Source organism: Rhipicephalus sanguineus, chromosome 4, assembly GCF_013339695.2.
Source record: "Rhipicephalus sanguineus isolate Rsan-2018 chromosome 4, BIME_Rsan_1.4, whole genome shotgun sequence".
In the NCBI taxonomy this organism is placed as follows: Eukaryota; Metazoa; Arthropoda; class Arachnida; order Ixodida; family Ixodidae; genus Rhipicephalus; species Rhipicephalus sanguineus.
The window spans coordinates 66266488-66286531 of NC_051179.1; the positions used below are offsets into that span (position 1 = coordinate 66266488).

At 45.2% G+C, this 20044-nt stretch overlaps 1 protein-coding gene across 1 annotated transcript in view; it reads right to left on the reverse strand.

The window, feature by feature from the left end:
- Positions 1-367: 367 nt before the first annotated feature.
- Positions 368-20044, reverse strand: part of LOC119391273 (solute carrier family 13 member 5) — a 30241-nt gene continuing 10564 nt past the window's right edge. The window contains exons 5-14 of the mRNA XM_037658951.2: positions 19553-19698; positions 16881-16947; positions 14144-14275; positions 13217-13336; positions 12560-12640; positions 11497-11604; positions 10175-10355; positions 5014-5175; positions 2813-2950; positions 368-598 (exon numbers count right to left, since the gene is read on the reverse strand). Coding sequence (XP_037514879.1) covers positions 368-598; positions 2813-2950; positions 5014-5175; positions 10175-10355; positions 11497-11604; positions 12560-12640; positions 13217-13336; positions 14144-14275; positions 16881-16947; positions 19553-19698 — 1366 coding nt within the window. The remainder of the gene's footprint in view (positions 599-2812; positions 2951-5013; positions 5176-10174; positions 10356-11496; positions 11605-12559; positions 12641-13216; positions 13337-14143; positions 14276-16880; positions 16948-19552; positions 19699-20044) is intronic.

Below are 20044 nucleotides of genomic sequence, written 5' to 3' on the forward strand. Positions count from 1 at the left end.
CTTTTGACAAATTGTGTTGCTTTGTTCCACAAGCAAGCAAGAACACTGAGGATCACTTGTGCATTGAATGCGCACAGGTGTTTTCCTTCTTTCGCGCGATACTTCTACACCGGCTGAAACGACTCCATCTGGTGGCTAGAGTTAATGGCCTGATCGCGTGCACATCTGGGCTGTATCACTCCACAATGTATTCATCAGATAAGATATTATGTTTATACGCGTTTTATCGCGCGCCTGCTCTTCTCTCCGCTTTCCTTTCCATCTTTCTTTCCCTTTCCCCCTCCCCTTAGTGTAGGGTAGCAAACCGGATGCTACAATTCTAGTTAAACTCCCTGCCTTTCTCTCGTTTTATTATCTCTCTCTCTCTCTATACGCGTTTTGCTAGGGTGGATAGTACGTCGCCGTAGCTCTGCGCAGTCGAAACCGACGTCACTAAGTGACTGTCGCTGACGTTCAGTAAAGAGTTTGCCGTCGTCAGCTCTTTCTCTTTGGCCCAGTCCGGAAAGGACTGCAGTCCGAAGACGTAGACTCCGAGAGCGTGAATCATGGCTGTCTCAACGAGGGAGCACAGCATGTTCATCATGAGACCCGGCTTCGCCTGTGATTAGAACGGATATCAAGAAAAACAAAACAAGATTCAACCAATCAACAATGTATTTCAACACATAGTATTTTTTTAACGTATATTTTCAAGCAGAGCAAGGCAAGCATTGTGGTGACGTTCTTACGCGAACAGTTCATGTCGCAGTGATCAGATAAACAAAGGGAACGTGACATTTAACGCGTAAGTGTTTTGCGCCGGGGTCGACCACGGCTGCACTGACGTATTTCGGTCACGGATATCACTTTGTAAAATATGCACTAACAGATGGCAAAGAAGAAAATAGAAGAAAAAGTTCCGTTGCTAGGAGTCGAACCTATGACCCCTCGCGCCGGCGCGAAACCACTCGGCCACCGAACGTACGTTCTTGAGATTACGAGCGGCGAGCTATTCATACACAGCATTTACCGTTGGCGCTACTCAGAGCTTGGTGGCTTCAGCTTGTTTTTGTTATCACTAGCGAGATGGAGCGAAGGGCGTGGAGGGCACGCTTTAAAGGTCGTAGTACGGCACGTTGTGATGCAAGCGCGCCTATACAGGAGGTGTCTCTCTTGATGACGGCGGTTTGTATGTGTTGTGCTTTCACCGCAAGTTTCCGTTGACGTTACAGATAGCACGAAGGTCACTTGGCTCGCTACAGCGGCCGCGTTTCCGAAAGGAGCGCGCTGCTCACACACACAGAAGTAGCTATTGTGACAGTTGTTAGTTCGCGCTCGTCCTGTGTATGCTGTTTTCGTGCATCCTTTCTGCTTTAGAGCACGCTGAGCTGCTTGCCGTTTTTCGCGTGGCAATACAACTTGTTGCTATAGCATTCATTCCTTCGCCATTGTGGCGAAACAGTGCACAATAAACGCTGAACTACCCCTGTGAAAACGCGTTTCGCTTTTGTGTTATACCGATTCCTATGAAAGGTGGATCAGCCATGTTTTTTTTTTCTTCTTTCTTGTTTGCGCCCCGTGCACCACACCGATGATGACATCTGACAGCGCCTGTCTCTGCAAATTATGCCCAGGAAAGCAACGGCCTCCCCGCTGTAATACCTCTGTACTTAGAATGATAGCAACTTTTAAAATAACCTAATAAGTTTTCCACGCGGGCAGAGCCTGTAGATGGTCCGTTTGATTGCTAGGTGATCGAGGAACAAAACCAGAGCAAGCGAGGCGCAGCAACGCAGGCGTCGTTTCTTTGCTTGTGGAAGCCTTAAATGCGTTTAGACCGTGTCGTCGTCTGTACGTACGCTTTTTATAGGTAATATATCTGCCACAAGAAAATCATATATCACGTTCGTCCTAATGATGCGGACGGCTAACAGCTACAGGTGATGAGGTTGAACTGGTGTCGTCCGCTGCTGCTCCTACGTCACTGACTCAAACCAGCGTCACCCCATATAGGTCACGGTATTGCTTTGTATTCGCCTTTGTAATTTTTTAGATGGCACTTTTGTAAGGAATGTGTATGAAGAGCATGCTTCGTCAAACACGAAAGTGAGTCTTTGGTGACGTACTTCTGTGGCTAGTTATATTGGAAATATGTAAACACTCTTGCATGCAAAAAAGCTTTCCCCCGTTATTTATGCGCATACGGGCTTGAGTACCGTATTTATAAAAAAAAAAAAGATTTCATGAAACTTTTCGAAAGACAATTTTCTGCCAATCGCGGGCTGGGCATATTAGCGAAGGTTAGCGGGCAGTGAAGAAACACACATTAAAAAATCGAGAACAAAACCAGCTGTCACAAATGCATGACAATTCGCAAATGTGTCAGTAAAGACGTAACGAATCACAAATGGCAAATTTATCATTTCATGAGAAATCGTTGAAGAGGTAATGTCGCTGGCGACAACATTTCAGCAGCAGGACTTGTCGACAGGAACACTTGCCTGACGAAAGCAATACCTTTCGTCGAAATGCTGGCGCGAGCTACATTCCCTCTTCCACCATCTCTACTCAATTCAAGCCTCCGTCTTCCCCTGAGCATTGCAAATGTATCATTTGCCATCCTTTGATAAAGACACACATCAGTCACGAATGGAAAATGTATATCATACGATTTTAGAAAATGATTGATCCTCGAAATAGATTAAACGTGCGACAATTAGGGCTATAAAACCTGGTTACAAACTTCAATTAGAAGACGTAATACTAATAAATGATGGATGACCCAGTTGTTGTTTAGCACTAATGTTGTATCAGCAATCGTGAGACAGCTCACCATGTCGGGAATGCGAAGATTGCCGAGATCGTAGACAATGGCGTTGGGCGGAGTGGCTGCTGGCAGCATGAAGGAGAAGGAGCAGCCGATGGTCACCGGAATGGCAAAGTACAGCGGGTGCACCCCTCTCGCGATTGCCTGCAAGAACCGAAAGTCTATTGCGAAGTGGATGCATACCCGCCGGTGGCAGTTATCTGCGCAACTGCTGCATAGGTGAGTGAGAAGTTTATCTTATTACATCTTGTCACATCCTGTCACTGAACGAAAGAAGGAGAATGTATTGACGTGCCCGTTTCATATTGTGAGACACAACCGCATGAAGCCAAACAGAAAATGAAACCAATGAAAGCGTAAGCGTCGTTATTTGTATTTATAAGTGTAAGTTTAGTACTTATGATACGAAGGGAAACTTGAAGGTCAGGTGCCCAGCGGTGGCCAGTTGCTTTTTCGTCCGCATTAATACGACTGAGCGAGCCCTCGCCTTTGGTAACAGCTCGCTTTCCGCGCGCCGTGCTTCGTTCTGTCTTATTTCCAACATTCACAGCGGTAGTAGTTACATGTGTGCTACTCCCCAAAAACGTTCGGCGTCATGTGACACTTTGCGTAACACTTGAACGCGAAAGCCTGATAAACACTTGGCAATGCATTAATTTATACAGTCGAGGACTAGACTTCCTGCAAGGCATAACGAGCCGCAGCGTGAGCGAGACGCATTAAATTACCTTGACATGCTCAGTCGCTTGCATTGTACCCCCCCCCCCCCGCATCCCCAAACCCCACCTCTAACCTGAAGTTTTCTGCCCCTCACGTGGTGTTTTACTGCCTCCGGGGTCAGCCAACGTTTGACCAAGTGATGACGTCATCATGTGACATCATGTGGTACGTCATAATGGCACCATTACTTTTGACTACCTGACGTCGCTATGACGTCACATGGTGACTTCACGGCAAGCCGTTCTCTCTCGAGACGCCTCTCGCTCGGAGGTCCGATGGGTCTTTGTACCACTTCATTCGCCTTTCGGGAGTCGCTCAAGGTCACCGCGCAACGAGACTCTTGGGGCATTCGCTTTGAAAGCACTTTACAGGTAACTCGCCTGCTTTTGTACCCCAGCGCAACAGGTAAGACAGGTGGTGCTCTCTCTATTTCACCCATAGTTAGTACCTAACAATAATAATAATAATAATAATAATAATAATAATAATAATAATAATAATAATAATAATAATAATAATAATAATAATAATAATAATAATAATAATAATAATAATATCTGGCGTTTTACGGGTCAAAACCATGATACAATTATGAGGCACGCCGTAGTTGAAGGCTCCGGAAATTTTGACCATCTGGTGTTCCTTAACGTGCACTCTCTAGCATTTCGCCGCCATCGAAATGCGACCGCCGCGGCCGGCATCAACACTCGAGTTGCATAACGAAGACGCAACAGAAATTCTAACCGCTGCTCAATGTATGTACAACCACTTCGATGCAGGACGCTGTGCTACTGGGTATGTGACGTGTAAAGGCTTGCATCCGGCGACCACTACCCGTATGAGCTCTTAAGTCAAATGGCTCCCTCGGTAGCCACAATGCACTACGTGCGTACGTCCCTGCGTCATGCTAGTAAAAAACGCATTACGCAGGTTACCCCACCAGTCCTCTTTTCCAGCAAGTGTCCGCTTTCGCGCTCTCAAGAAGTATTCATCAATAAGATCTACGCAAATTCCGCATACACGCCGTATTCCTTAGCTAAATGGCGACAACCGGACATTGCGACAGTGACGTGCAATCACTGCGGGCTGCGCTGCCGCGCAGACCTTCACCACTTACTGTGGCAATGTTCCGCATTTGAAAAAGGGCGAATGGCCATACAGGCTTTGCAGTACACAAATTATCGGGAAGCGCTGCTTACGGACCCGGACACGCAGTTAGTATTCGCGCAATATGGAAGTCAGAGCGGCCTGATCGGAGTGGTTTAGGGGGTCCGACAGACCACAGTACTGACCACACACCGCCTCAGTACATGTGATTGGGACTTGAATAAGTGCAAACCCTATGAAACTGTGAAATATTAGTATAGTTTGAAAGTCCCGCTTATTCCCACAGAGGCCATGCGCCTCCCTCTTTTCCAATAAAGGACTTTCCATCCATCCTATCAAACTTGCCGAGAGGGCACCAATGTTCTTTCGCTGCTCCTTACCGTTCTGCATACGACAGGAAGGAGGATGGAGCTGACAGCGGCGTTGCTCGTCACCTCTGTCAACATGGAGGCCGCAAAGCAGAGCAGGAGTACAGTGAGTACTTCGGGGAGCACCTCGAGACCCTTGAGACGCTCGACGAGGAGAGACGAGAGGCCGGATTGCTGCACACGGAAGACAGGGGAAAATGTACACGCATGCGGCGTTCGGGCGTGTATATAACCGAAACTATAACTGCGACCCAATAAAACAAGCTGAATCGAAACAGGCATGGCCTCCTACGAAATGTTTACAGGTCACAGCGTGCGTTGACATTAGCGTAGGTGTGGCGGGGCTTCTAAAATAATTTTAGCAATCGCAAGCAGTGCATGACAAGGGACAGCTTCCCTTATCTTCTTCTGAACGTTGAACTTCTTACAATCGAACGCAAGCCCGTCTGCGGTGCAAAAAGTAATCGCGTACCCGCATACTGTGTCCTGAAAACTTGTCGAAGAATGTACATTATGCCCGAGACGTCTCACTGCGAGAAAGGCTGACGTATGGGGCTGGTTGGAGGTCTTCAATGCTAATTTTGAGATTACCGACACAGGACAGAGTAGGTAGCGTGTGCGCTTTTTCAACTTGAGCCTGACTCGGTGGTGCTGCTTTATAATTAATATCTCAGTGCGACTCTCCCGTGCCATACAGATGCAGGAGCACGTACGTCGAATAAAACCAAGTGCCACTCTGTGCAGGTGGATGGCTAGCAAAGCTGCAGGCGTGCTTAGAGAGCAAGCATCGTTCGATGTGTACGTCGACGGCTATGTCGTGACCAGCGTGAAGACACTGCATGATGTCCTGCACGTCAAATGGGCACGTTTATGACTAGTCCCTTGATGCCGAACTCACCACTCCCGTGCGTCAAACGCCGAATGAACAGGAAGGAAAGGCGGGCCAAGACTAGCTGTTCGTTCGCGAGGTTTGATTGGGGAAGTGTTCAGGTACGGGCATGTACACGTGCCCGTTTAAGGTAGCAAGCCGAGGCCCGGCCACATTTACCAATGAACTCCGTAGCGCGGCCACTCGATAAAAACGAGCAACATGGCTCGCGCCTTCCAATCATTTTAAGTATCTGCATAAAGGACCGTGTAACTTTTAATACTGCAATTATAGATACTTCATTATTTTTTTATGTTTTGTTATCTTCGATGCGCGATGCTGGAATGTGGCTTCCTCTTTGCAGGGCTAAGTACGAGGACGGCTTCAATTCCTTGCCGCGAAGACTGCATTTAAATGGGCTCAAAACGAGTCAGGTAACTGAACAATATGTAGAGTACAACGATCTACTTTATACAGCTTTCATAGAACAGGAAAAGGCATTCGACTAAGTAATGCTAAAAATAATAATTTCTTGTGCTTTACGTTATTGCGCCCTCAGACTGAACGTAATGAAGGTTGCATATATACTGACCTACCAGACACCGATGTAACAAAAGCAAAAAAAAAAAAGTTGCTGGCATAGGAGCGCCCTAATGTCGAAAGCAAGCTTCATCCTTTTCCAGCAATTCCCAACTAAAACTATAGCGGCCATTTTACTTGTGTCATAGGGGTCGTTGCCTCAACACGCTCCCTGAATCGCACACCTTTCCGTGGGACGAGACGGTACCGCGCTCGCCGATTTCTGTCACATTGCGATAGTGGCGCTGGTTTGAGACGCCTCACCATCGTGGTATTCATTACGGTATAAGCTAGGGTTACAACATCTCGCAGATCAGCCTGGGACCCTCTGGCATCGGCCGTGATATTAAACTCGAAGATCGAGTTCTCTTGGTCGAAGAGCTCCACAATCGTCAAGTCTTAATCTTAGCGCCTCCCATGCAATGCAGAGTGTTATACACTGCTGCCAACATCACTGGTGACAGAAGAACGAACAGGACGGCAATATGTATTAAAAAGAAAGTCTTTTATGCCGGCGTCCACCACCAATTCGCGCATGTTTTTTTTTTTTCGTCACTTATGTGACGTCAGTAAAAAGGACACGTGGGTTGCACAGAAAGAAATTCAGAACATAACTTAAGCAATAACGAAGGCGTTAGTCATTGGAACTACACCTGCAGCGATAGGCATCCTTTATCCAAGTCACCCCACGACAACGAAAGAAGTACTTAGAAAAATCAACTGGGGAGGGGCGAAGCATGTAGGCAAGGGTGTTTCAGTTCCACTAACGTGAAACTTTGGGAGGGGCCAAACCTGCAGTGTGTGCCGGCGTGTGCCGGTGTTTCCCACAGCAAGATCGCTGCTAAAGGGCAAAGAGATACAGAAGAAGAAGAACAAGAGGAAGGGAGTTTTTTTTTTTCTACTTCAATGACAGGGAGGCAAACATTAATAAAATTATCATTAATAGGCCACAATACGTCTTCTTGGCCAATCCTCCTGAGTGGGTATGTGCCAATATCTATAGGCTACAAACAAACAAAGCCTGACCGAGGTAATTCGCCACATTGTTTTCAGAGAGATTTCTTTGATGAGGCACTAGTGGTGTCAAGCCTGAAACCTGGCATGTAGGGAAGGATGTTCCAGCTCCACTGACGTCGCCGGAAAAGTGCGTCGGAATGCAACTTACCTTAAGGTACTCCTTCTGCTTCTGTGTCTCATTGCATATTAGGAGGGATTTTGCCGTAAGTTGTCTTCGTATTACACACCGCAACATGCTACGAAGTATGCTTTACAGGATGAAACTTGGCATTTGAAACCAATTTCGAGACGGAATTTAACCAATCTCTGTGGATTAATGCAATTAAATCCTGATACGTCGTCGGCTATTTGTTGGGCTAACTGTGGCCTTCTTCACGTTTAGTGGACCGGTAGCGAATAGTGGGAATTACACAATTTTGTGGCGCATACCCGTTTATGATAGACCGTGACGACGGCATGACACGCCGACAATCCGATACCCTGAGGTGCTTCCCACCTAAAAGTAAGCGACCGTGTCCGTACTCTACCAGGGGTGAGCTGTACGCAGGCGACTCCGAAGAAGCGTGCTTTGCTTAGAACTAAAGGTGGACGGGAACTACGCACGATTCGTACCGGAGTACGCCGCTGTTGGAGCCAATTGCATGCGGATCATTAGCAGGGCTATTTCGTTTCTGGCACGGAAGTGAAACAAGATTTCTTTGTGGCTTCTTTTTAACCGCGTCATCTAAACTGCAAATCTATTAATATCGATGTAAACCAGAAGAATAATTTTCTAATTAAGCACATGAGTTTTTGTCATTCTTAAAGGTAAGCAAAGTGTCGTTCGTCCACAATGATTTTTCCACTCCAAGCTTTTAACTGTCATCGCTTGTAACTTGAGGAAACTGAGTGCAGAATCTCGTCGGAGTTGCAAAGTCGACAGCTGGCACGGTTGCAAATTCAAGGAGCCCCAACAATAGAGGCGACGTAAGGCAGATAGAAAAAGCGCCTACTCGCAACCAAGAGGTTTATTGGAAGAAATCGGGAAAGGAAGACGGACACAAACCAACTGCGCAGTAGCTACAACGTAAGTCTTGCCAACACGAAAAAATGCAAAAAAAGAAAAGGGTCTAAGATTGACTAAACATTCCTAACATTAGGCATACTACGCATGGTAATGAATAGACATAAAATTTTGCTTCTTGTATGAAGTCTAACAGTGAGCACTGCAGCGGTCCGTGAATCCAGCGATCCCAACGCTTGTGTTATTCGTTTCCTTTTGCACCATCCTACAACAGTGTTCAGTCAATACTTACTTCCTCAAATCTCCATTCATCTTTTCAACCAATACCTGCGGCGGTGACTGTAAATGGATAGATAACGATAAAGTAAAGAAGAAGATTTGCTGATTCGGTCTTGCTGCGCATTCACTTTACTCCGATAGTTGTATTTTTTACGCGAAACCCGAACCCGTTTGGAAGTCAGCACACCGTGCTCTCACGTATTCCGGACGCGTGCGCCCTTTGCTTATAGACGATGCGCAAAGCGCCGACGACGCCATCTGCCACCACGGCTCGGAAGCGCTGACGGGTCCCGGCGAGCAGTGTTCCCGCGAGCGTCTACGCGGGTGCACGGATGGATGTGTTTTCGTCGTGATTTAACGACTCTGTCGGGCCTCAGCGATGTCGAAAAATAACTGCCGCGTTTTCAGCTGCTCAAACACACACAAAAAATCGCAGGAACGCACTTCTACAGGTTTCCGGTGCTATTTCATTAGCGAGAGCGACGGCGGCGGTGGATTGCGGCCGTACGACGTAGAAAGTAAGCAATCGCGCTTTGTTCACGGCAGTGTTAGAACGATTACCGTGTTTTCATTTCTTCATTTATGCCGCTACGTATTCAGCGAACGCTACTACGTTTACACTTGGTCGCCTCGCCTGCAGTGTAGACGCTACAATGCACATAAGGTTGTTATTAGTGATAAGACGCGATGCCTAGGCTCTCTTGAAAAACGAATGGCGCGAAGCGCAATGCCAGAGAATGTGGGGAAGGTGACGGCTCCTTTACAAAAGCGCCACGGAATCACACGTGTGCTGAACGAAATCGGCTGCATTCTACCTATTGATGGCACTGGAATGCGATCATCGGTGCAGTATGTTCGCTGTGCGCTTCTGCACTGATGATGACAAGTGTATCGTTTATTTTTTCACAAGTTTATCGTGCTGGTTTCAAAGTTTTACCAACGCTGACCCTTCGCGTGGCCGCACCTGTGAAATCTCTACGCCGGTGCGACAGCGCTCCCTCAAAATCTACTATATAAACACATGGCACGTAAACGAAGCTACTGTGTCGAGAAAAAACGTTGGTTCACTCGTCAACGCATGCAGGCATTATTGATCGCAACGTTATAACGAAGGCGGTGTACTTATGATGAGCTCCACTTCGTAGGGAAGCTCGTTGACGCTTGTCTGTGGCAAACACTTGGCGCGTATGGTGACGTACGTTGTCGTCCCACACAGCTTTGACATCGGACACGTGTCCACTATTATAAAGTGCGGCTTCTTTGCGCACACTATCGCCGCAAAAGTAATTATCTGGGACGCGCACAAGCGGCAAATCGCACGCGCGAATGAATTCGCGTCTGCTACGCAACCCACCAGCGGTTCCAACGGCCGCCGCTACGCGGCTTTCATTGGCGCTCCTTTACAGCTGCGCATCGCGGATACGAACCATGCAGGCTTCACCGGCAGCCATGCCTCCTCCGATGAGGATCATGACACCCCACTGGGCCCGGTCGCTCGCCTCGCGCCACGTTATGATGGGCCCGCTCTTCCACGGGTGCCTGGGATCCCGCGGTATGCAGAACAGCAACAGCGTGACCAGCATGGCCGGCGCAGAAGCCTTGATAGCACTACGTGTGCAAGAATTCGTTTTTGTTTGAGTGCTTAAAGGCAGAAAGTTACAGTAATTGTCACAGTAACGTTTATCAAAGCTTCAATTTGGGCTAGTTGGTACGGCATTGTAATGAAAATGCGCTGAGCGACATGCACAAACGAGAAACGCACCACTAGTCCTGTCCTCTTGTTACTTTTCTCGTTTGTGCATTTCGCTCAGCGCATCTACATTACGAAATCATAGTAATGTTCACAGAAATTCGCAGCAATGACAACAATTTCTTATTTTGCGCGACCCCACTGCTCTGATATACGCGGTGTGTTAGCAAGCTCATTATATGACGGTGCTTCCTATTTGCAGAATCTCTATGTAAAGAATGTTAATCTTAGTTATCTGATGTGGCATCAAATAGTTATTCTAGGGAATTTTAACCGGCGCCGTTGTATTTTACAGCCGATCTCGAACAATACATACACGAAGCTTTGTAGCATGAGTAGCCTGGATGGTCCGTTCATGTTATTTGTCTGCTACAATGGACATAGACGGTCCAAGTTGAACCGATTAAGGTAAGTGACATGCGAGACAGCCTTTTTTTAAGGAACGTGAGAGTTACATAGTATGAATGTCGACAGAACAAATGTACGCTATTGTTACTGGGATAGTTCACAAAATAGGGTCTTAGGTGCTGGGTGTAGACACTGTCGTAGCTACAATCTCTGAGAAAGAAAATAAGTTGTTTCATAAAGAACAACGCCATCAACTGATTTAACCTGGAAGGAATAGATGAGAAGGCGGAGAGCACGTCAGCTGATCGGGCATATTCGCGGGAAGTCTCACAATTAAATGATGACAGTTATTGTAAGAGCTGTAAGAAGTAATCAACTTCACAATGATGCTAAATAGTTTATTAACACACTCCATACTTAATCTCTTCTAAGTCCTACAAGACGACTCATTCAGTGCCATCATAGAATCTCACGCATTATATTGCGTAGTAGATTATTCAAATAGCCTTGTCATAATACATTGCATGGATATACATTTCGACTTATTTCATGCGTTTTGTTGAGGCTAATGCTCAATACAAATACGTACGCGAAGACGCTAATGAGGCCTTATTGCCAGCTCTTAACGAAGGTACGAAAGGGTTGTTTTACTTTCCGAATGGTAGAAGATCCACCCATCCAGGAAGAAGCAGTGGCTCCATGGTAACCCAAAGCAAGATCATCATTACCATCAGGAACATGACACACACCTCCGGAAAGCTGGGAACCCCATAAAACAAAGGACTGTGAGTAAGGTAAGACGTTGACCTTCACTCACTAAGTAAATCTATATTTTGTGCGAACTAGAATGCAAGACTTTCGCACGAATTAAGCGCCATTTTCATGGCAGCCAACGACCGGCTTATAGTCTTCAGGTTTATGGAATGGAAGTAAGCAAAGTTATTTCGATGCTGAAGCAACCACGCGCAGCACTCTTTTTAGGACAAAATCAATTAATGAGTGTCGTGTGCTTTCTAGTGTAGGAAGCATCGTAGTCTTATCAGTCCGACTGCGTAACACGTGCGATTGTTCCGAATGTACTGTTGTCACCACGCTGCAGTGAGAGAAAAAAGCGTTGAATTCAATAGTGTGCATTGCGTAATGTCGTCGGTTTAAACACGCCACGCAGAAATTAATTTCTTAAGTGGACTTCACGGTTATTGTACAGAACACTCCAGATTTGTGCAAATCGACATTACAAGCACGGTAATTGTTGGGAACTGTATCTGACACAGGATTACTCAAATTCTAGTGCACAAATCAATTAATATTTTTACCGTTCCTCTACCTTTCTAGGAAGGACTGTAAAAGTTTTGCATATTTCCAAATTACTTTTAAAATATCATTACAAAAAGTATAGTGATGTAGGGGCTCTATATAGAAAGATCCAAGTAAACTCTTTAGTTTTGCATATGATCGATCCGAAAGTCGGTACTTCTAAACAACCTGGTAAGGACTACTTTCCTTCATGCGGTATGGTTATATACGAACACCATACTGGATTTGCGAATCCCATCAAGCTTTACTCAATTGGCTAAGCCAAAATCGATATGGCATCGTTACAAAAGCTTACTCGATAACAGCAACGTACGCAATCCTTAAAAGCATTCTATTGACCTATTCGTGGCCAATATGAATGCACGTTAGAGTATTTATTAATTCAAGCAAGCTGTACCTAAGCGGCCCAAGCTCGTTGTATCGCCTGGCAATCTCTTCTCGCACTTTCTCCTGGGCCGTAGAACGGCTTGAGCTGCGCCTGAAACAGAGGAAGACGATTACGTAGCCAATGGTTAAAAAGCGAAACATGCGTGTCAACAGCGGCTACATAGTTACTGTATCACGGCTATCCACCTTCCGAAGCAGCCTGTCTGCTACTCCATAATTCATAACCTTACATATTATCTTAGACAGGACACTTATGACTGGTAAATAAACTTTAATACTGAGTTTACACTGATAGAGAGGACTTATTATTAGGCAAATGTCGATAATGCGCATACGCCAAGCAAAGCGATGACATGGGAAATGACGCATGATACAGCAATATGAGCACCGAGCCGCATAGCATTCATAAGAACCCCGCAATAGATTTGCGTCAGTTTCACGACGAAAGGTTCTGACTTATCGACTGCATTAACCCCTTTGAAGGAGTAGTTGTGAGTGTCACGTTGTCGAACACAGCGATATGTGGCAATGCTCTTCTTCACTGAAACAATTTTTGCTGTTTAACAAGATGTCCTGCAACGACAGGCTCCGGATCTTTAGTTAAAGAAATTAATATCTAATGGAATTACACGCAAGCTGAGGCTGCGGCGACATCGCGTTATCTTACATTGTTCTGATGGAAGACAGCAGTAGGTAGGCCCAAGCGACGAGAACACACAGAATCATCGTTGGTATGTTGTACAGCATCCAGGAAGCGAAAGAGACCTCCGTCGAACTCGGGAACATTCTGCTCAAAAAGGACAACACTTCATTAACGGCAGTTTTGCTTAAGGTCGATTGATTATATAGAGCGTGACAGGCTACCGCACTGAAACATTCTGTTGTATGCCATTTCGATACTTCTATATTAGTTTGATGGAAACATATCTATGATGTAAAAAAAAAAACATATATGGAATTGATATGTTGCCCGCAATCATACGAAAAACATGAAAATATTCGTGTGGTATATGGAACGTTTCAGTAGGGAAGAGCTTGCCGATCCTATGTGAAGTTCTCAACAGAAATGTCCATCAACGAATAACTACTGCGGCAAACATTTTAGCACAGTCATTGCTGAAAAGAATCATGTCGATACAAATTAAAAGACTACTGAAGATAAACGCAGTTTTGCGAACATTTAGGAAACGTAATAACAAAATAAGGAAGTGTTTCGTGTAACACACATGACAGAGCCAAGCGTCTTATCCAAGTGTTTAACTGCTGTTTTCTACGCTAGTTGCGCAGTTTACACATATTCTCATAATCTGGCGCGTACGTTTGGTCAGTATTGTGAAATACTAACTTCAATTTCTAATTTCTCACGTCTCGTATGCACAATTGATGCCACAAAACATTATCTTGTATAGCATAAACTTTGGCATGTATTACTATCGTCTTTTTAATCTGTGATGCAAACTGGTAAGGGGTGGAAACAGAAACGAACACTCTACGAATATATTGTTGAACTTATAGGTAGCAGCTCTCATGCGACAAAAACGCTTTCATAACACTTTTTTTATCTACGGTTATCACTGTCTTTACGCATACTTACTCGTCGATAAGATCCTTGAGGACTAAGTTGGGACCAGTGCCTATGGGTGATCCCGTGCTTCCAATGTTGGCAGCGTACGCCACTGATAGCAGCATCGTCGTCAGCAACGTCTTCTGTCGTGCAGCTTGAGCACTGTGCAGAGGAAATATGGTGAATGCAGAGAAGAAACTGAACTTAAATTTTGTTACGTCCCACACTTTTTGAACACTTTGATAGAAACGGCCACTGGTCAATCTCATTGATTCATAGCGGTCCGGGATTTGTGAGTTGTCCTATAGCCAGCCCAAGGATTTCCGCCAAAGAAAAACTGATAAAAATTTAAGTTTGTTTGGTTTTCTCTGGATCGCGCTTGAGCAAACAGAAGGACAGTGCAAATAAATGAAGCAATATCGGCGCTCCGAAGTTGAAGTCAGTACAGTCGTGATAACTTAATCCAGTATGTAGCATGATTTATATAGTATCACTGAACATACTAATAAATAATTGATGGGATTTAACGTGCCAAAACCACGATATGATTATGAGAGACGCCTTAAGGGAGGGCTTCGGAAATTTCGATCACATGGGATTCTTTAACGTGCACCTAAATGTAAGCGCACGAGACTCAAACATTTTCGCCTCCATCGAAAACGCGGCCGGCGCGGCCCGGATTCGATCCAGCGACCTGCGGGTCAGCAGTCGACCACCATAACCACTAAACCACCGCGGCGGGTTACTGAAGCGACTGATTTCAATGAATGTGTGCTTGCTAGTTTTGGAATAACTCAGGGACAACAACAGTAGGATATTACGCCATATAGCATGATTGAACAGCTAGATTTTGAAATTATTTTGTGGAAGTCAGTGTGGGGAGAACTGTAGCGTTCTTTGAGCATATTGTCACGCGTGTTTAGTTGCAGGCAGCAACCGTTTGTGTAATAATGATACAGCAACCGTTTGTGTGTAAACGTGTCGATTGTACCTCAGTATCAAGCGTACAGTACCACGCTCATTTCTTCTTTCTTTTCCTGACCCGCTCCTTGTCTTGCATCGAGTGCAATACCACAGGTGTAATTCGTGTGGGATTACTCCTCTCGAGAGCATGTGCAAAGAGAGAACAGGAGGTATGCCTCTTCAACAGCCTAACGCTTAGATGAAAAAAATCGATGTTCACATATAGATCAATAGCGTAAAGCACCGATTTCAATATTTGAATTTGAACTTACGGTTAAAGTTCGTTCGCCATTTATGAACCCATCATCATACAGTTCAATGCAAACGCTCGATTTCATTAGATTTGTGATTTAAGAAAAGTTGTCTCGTCGACGATACAATCTTATTAAACATCCCTCTCTTGCTGTATTATTATAGCGACGATTGTCCGAAAATTCGGATAAGCGTGCCACGCGCCAAGCGATGGCATGATAATAGTGACAGTGCGGCAGAAGTTCGATAGGCAGAAAGTACGAGACATTAAATTGCGGGCTCTAAAAACGTATATGTACATTTTTAAATAGGTAAATAGTATTTCAGTAGCTTGCAGGTCATACAGATATTAATGGCACAATACCAAACCAACGACACTGCCGCTCAGCCAACGAAGGAACTTGAGTGGTTCCGATGCCACCAAAAAAAGCTGTGGCAGTGGTAGACATCATTTTCGGGCTCGGACATTCACGAACACCTACTGGATATCTCGTAGTCTTCAATAGAGTCCCACATAATCCTGATCCTTTTTTTAAGTAACGTTACTATGCCGTCTTTTTATGGGGGGTTGTATTCACGAAGGCATGCTAGTTGTGCATTGGAACGGCGGACATGCGTACATGTTACTAGCGGGTCCGAAAGGACCATTGCACACGTCCTGTGCAGTTGCGCTAGTTACAGTCGCAAACGATGCCTGCTCTGGATATCACCCAACCTACTGGTATCGAGGGCGTTTTCAGAACCCTAAATTTCCGGATTATAGCTGTGTGCACCAATTGACGCAGAAGGCGACGAAGGCGTTCCGATTGAACTTAATGCCTACAGGTCCCTGCCATCACCTGCGCATTCCATGAGCACCTACAAGTGTGCGTGCCGCTAGTGCTATCCTTTCTCTCCTTCTTCCATTCTATGTCTCTTTCCATAGCATTTCTTTCCTTACACTACTGCAGGGTAGCAAACCAGACGTGCGTCTGGTTAACCGGTATAACCTACCTGTCTTTCCTTCTCTCTCTTAAAATTTCACCAGGTAATACCGCCATTCCCTTATGAAGCGTGCCATATAATGGAGAGCTGCGAGTAAATTTAGACCGCCTGGGCTCCTTTGGCGTGTATTCCACGCATCGCACACGAATACGTTTAGATTCCGCACCCTCCGCGGAGGTATTGAATCCGCGACGCCTTTCTAAGCAGCGGAGCGTCATAGGCGCTGCACTGCCATGGTGGTCACGGAAAACTTAAACAATTTAGGTGTGGCAGTATTCTTTCCATTGGCTTCTTAATTTTCGGAGCGAAGAACACGATGTTCACTCAGAGTTGACATCAGAGTGTGTCGTACCTAAGTTAGAGCAAACAACATTCTTGGCCAGCTTTAGGAAAGTTTTCAGTGGCCTTTCGCAATGGTGAATACATTGAGAAGTTTCTGCATTAGCTTCTGAATGCGATTTTAGTGGCCAAGTTCGACATTATTAATTTAAACCGGTGATGGCACACGAAATCGTTTGCGGTAGTTGTATGTCATGTCTGTGGCAAGATACAGTGAAAACTTACTAACCTTGAAAGTTTGCTCTGTGGCGCTGAAGCACTGTCCTTGCCCTTGTTAAGGCATTCAGACGCATGACCTAAAGCAGACAAGGTTCATTATTTGGGGCTTCCTTAATGAACTTCTGCGAGCGCGTTGACTGAGCAGCTTTATAGCAAATTTCTTACTATGGCTTCTAAAAGCATCTACAACATCGCTTAAAGCGCCGTTTAGAACTTCATTTGAGCGAAGGCCAACACATTGTGTACGACCGTTTTTCTCTGTATATGTAGAACGCTTGTAAGGCTCCAAAATCTTGTACATGCGTTGATCGAGGCGGCATGCTAGCAGTACTTGTAAGGCCTCAACACGCCTGACCTTGCATCCTATTGATCGGTTCCGTAGTAATGCAGCGAACATGCAGACGAAATTCCCGTTTAATAATTGCTGGCCTTTGATGAACTTCGCTGCATTCGATAGAGAAAGGCAAATTCTGGCCATACCAGCAAACAGAATATTCATTTCGACACATCTAATTAAATCTGAAACGCTCTAAAGTTGATACGTTAAAAAGAGAGGAGTGCGAAGTTTCACAAATCTCTAACTATCCACTAAACACAGATATCTCATTTCTGCCCATTCATCAAACAATGCACCTAAAGTGTACAAATGTGATATATGAGCTTCCGGTTTACGTGAAATCCGCACAATGGTCACACCTATATTGTGAATCAAAGGCACGAAAGTTCGTCGTATATTTCATAGCGGTGTGTTATATTACAATTTTCACCGCTTTAGATATACTGTATAATTGAGAAAATTTCGCATACTTGTGATACCGTTTTATTTTTATTTACAAACGTATAGCGTTACTAACAGGAACTGTTTGAAATTAAGCCATATTAAGGAATGTTTTTTTTTTAATTAGCGGCTACAATGAAGAACATCTGATTCAGTTACTAGATTTAATATTACATTAAATGTAACCAACTTAATCAAGATCAGTGAGGCATACATCGTTAAAAAGCAATTCTTTTATTCCAATGTACTAGATAGGAGGCCCCGATCTAGGTATTCCCATTGAGGTTGATTACGGCTAAATGCCGATCGAAGGAAGCCGCAGACATACGCTTGAGAAGTTGTTGGGCTGAAAGCACATTCTAGGTATTATCAAATATCACGAGTTCACCTTTTCGTTTGCTCAACCAAATAAAAGTACACTTTTTTATATAGCTAGCCTTCCGCTATTTCTTTAGCCCAATGGCTGTCTAATTACAGGGTTGAATTAATCTGCGACTGTGGGCTCAGGCCTACATGCCTAATTTATTTTGCGAGCTCCTATGGTGCACTGGAGCGTGAGTTACGGCTTAAATATAGTCAAGTATAATTTCAAATGCAGCAGACGCACACGCATTTTATATTGTTGGTCTGAGCTTGATGAGTGGACGGCTGTTTTACATTAGTGAAGTTTTACTGCGAAATACTGATATAATAGCTCATATAAAAATATTCAGAGGCAGGCTTTAAATGACACGTTTGGCCACCTACATTGTCACAACAAAATTACCCGTTAGTCAACAAATAATAATGATAAAAATAAAAAAAACACGGTTGATCCCTCCGTCATAGGAATCGGAATAACACGAAAGTAAAGCGTGCCCTCACAGAAGTAATTGAATGTTTACTGTACATTCATATAAGAGAGTTTGCACACTGTGTATAGATGTCTGGCAGCTAATGGTGCCCTTTAACGTGTATGCATCGACTTTGATGATTGGTGGTACATCTCCATCCCGACGACTAACGTCCATGTTAAATGATTAAACAAACCCTTGTGGTAGCTGTAGTAGTTGACGGTGAAAGCGTAATCAGAAAACGAGGTGCGATAGCCAGAAAAGCGTCGCATATTGAACGCAGAACTTGGTCGCCATCCCGCGGCATGTTAAAATGTGATTGAACACCACGGCCGGACTAGAGGGAAACGCAAAGCGCGTCGTGCCGCCCCGGTAGCCCGGCCGCGATTTTTCTCAGGGCGAGCGCGTGAGCATGGAACGCAGTGTTACAGCCAGGTGAGGCAGGCGCGCGTCGCAGAGCTATTTTTGGTTTGTATTAACGTGATGCTGAGCGAGGCCGACGCTTTTACGACGCTTGGGCAAAGGTCGCCACCTCGCGGTGTGTTAAGGCATTAACAAAATTCAGCTTGTATTGAAAACGCGCCGAACGGGAGGACGCGTAACGCGTTGCAGGTGCTAGTCGCGGAGGACGCAGCAATGACGAATTACTTTACCTTACCACTCCCAGAGGTCAACACCACCCAGCCGACCGGGAGAGTGGTAGATATAAAAGGCGCGTTCGTAAAGCCTCCAGAGTTTGTGACCGTGGCGCAGTGGATAGCGTGCCCGGCATCTGCTGTTGCGGGCCGAGCGGTCGTGGGTTCGATGCCCGTTGGCGGTACCTTTTTTTCTTTGCCATCTGATTGTGCATATTTTTGCAACGTCATTTCCGTGACGGAAATACGTCACTGAAGTCTTGGTGGACCCCGGCATAAAACACTTTCGTGTTAAAAATTAGATGAAAGACCGCTACTCGATGCATTGATGCAGAAGAATTGCAATTAGGGCCTCCTTAGACAGTGCTCCTACACATTGTCATAGTGATCGCATTTTTTTTTCTAGTTTAGCTGAAAGAAAGTTTGCGATGCGTACTTTCTTCGTCGTCTTCCACGGATGATGAAGCGGTCTGCACGAGGTCAACGACCGCAATGACGATTGGCGCCATAATTGAAGTGGACGCTGTATTTGGTATCCACACGGAGAGCGCCATAGTGACCAGCATGAATCCCAGCAGCAACCTAAATAGATGTGCAAGCAACTTTGCAAAATAACTTTCGGAGCTGCTACTTGAACTCACGTTCCTTTACGCAGCAACAGCAGGACTCGTATAAACAAAGTTCGCGCGCAAGGACAGTTCGTAAGGAAATGTGCCATGGTTATTGCCATTTTTGCATAGTCGCGTGGCCAGCGAAAAAAACGAAAGTTGCAATGTGTATCGCCATTCCTAAAAGGTTTAAGAATATGGCTGGGATTTATTATTGAAGCATGCAGCCCCTCAGGATTCTTTCAAGCCAGTCCTAATAAATGTCGAGGTTTAACATGCCAGAACCACGATATGATTATGAGGGACGCCGTAGTGGATGG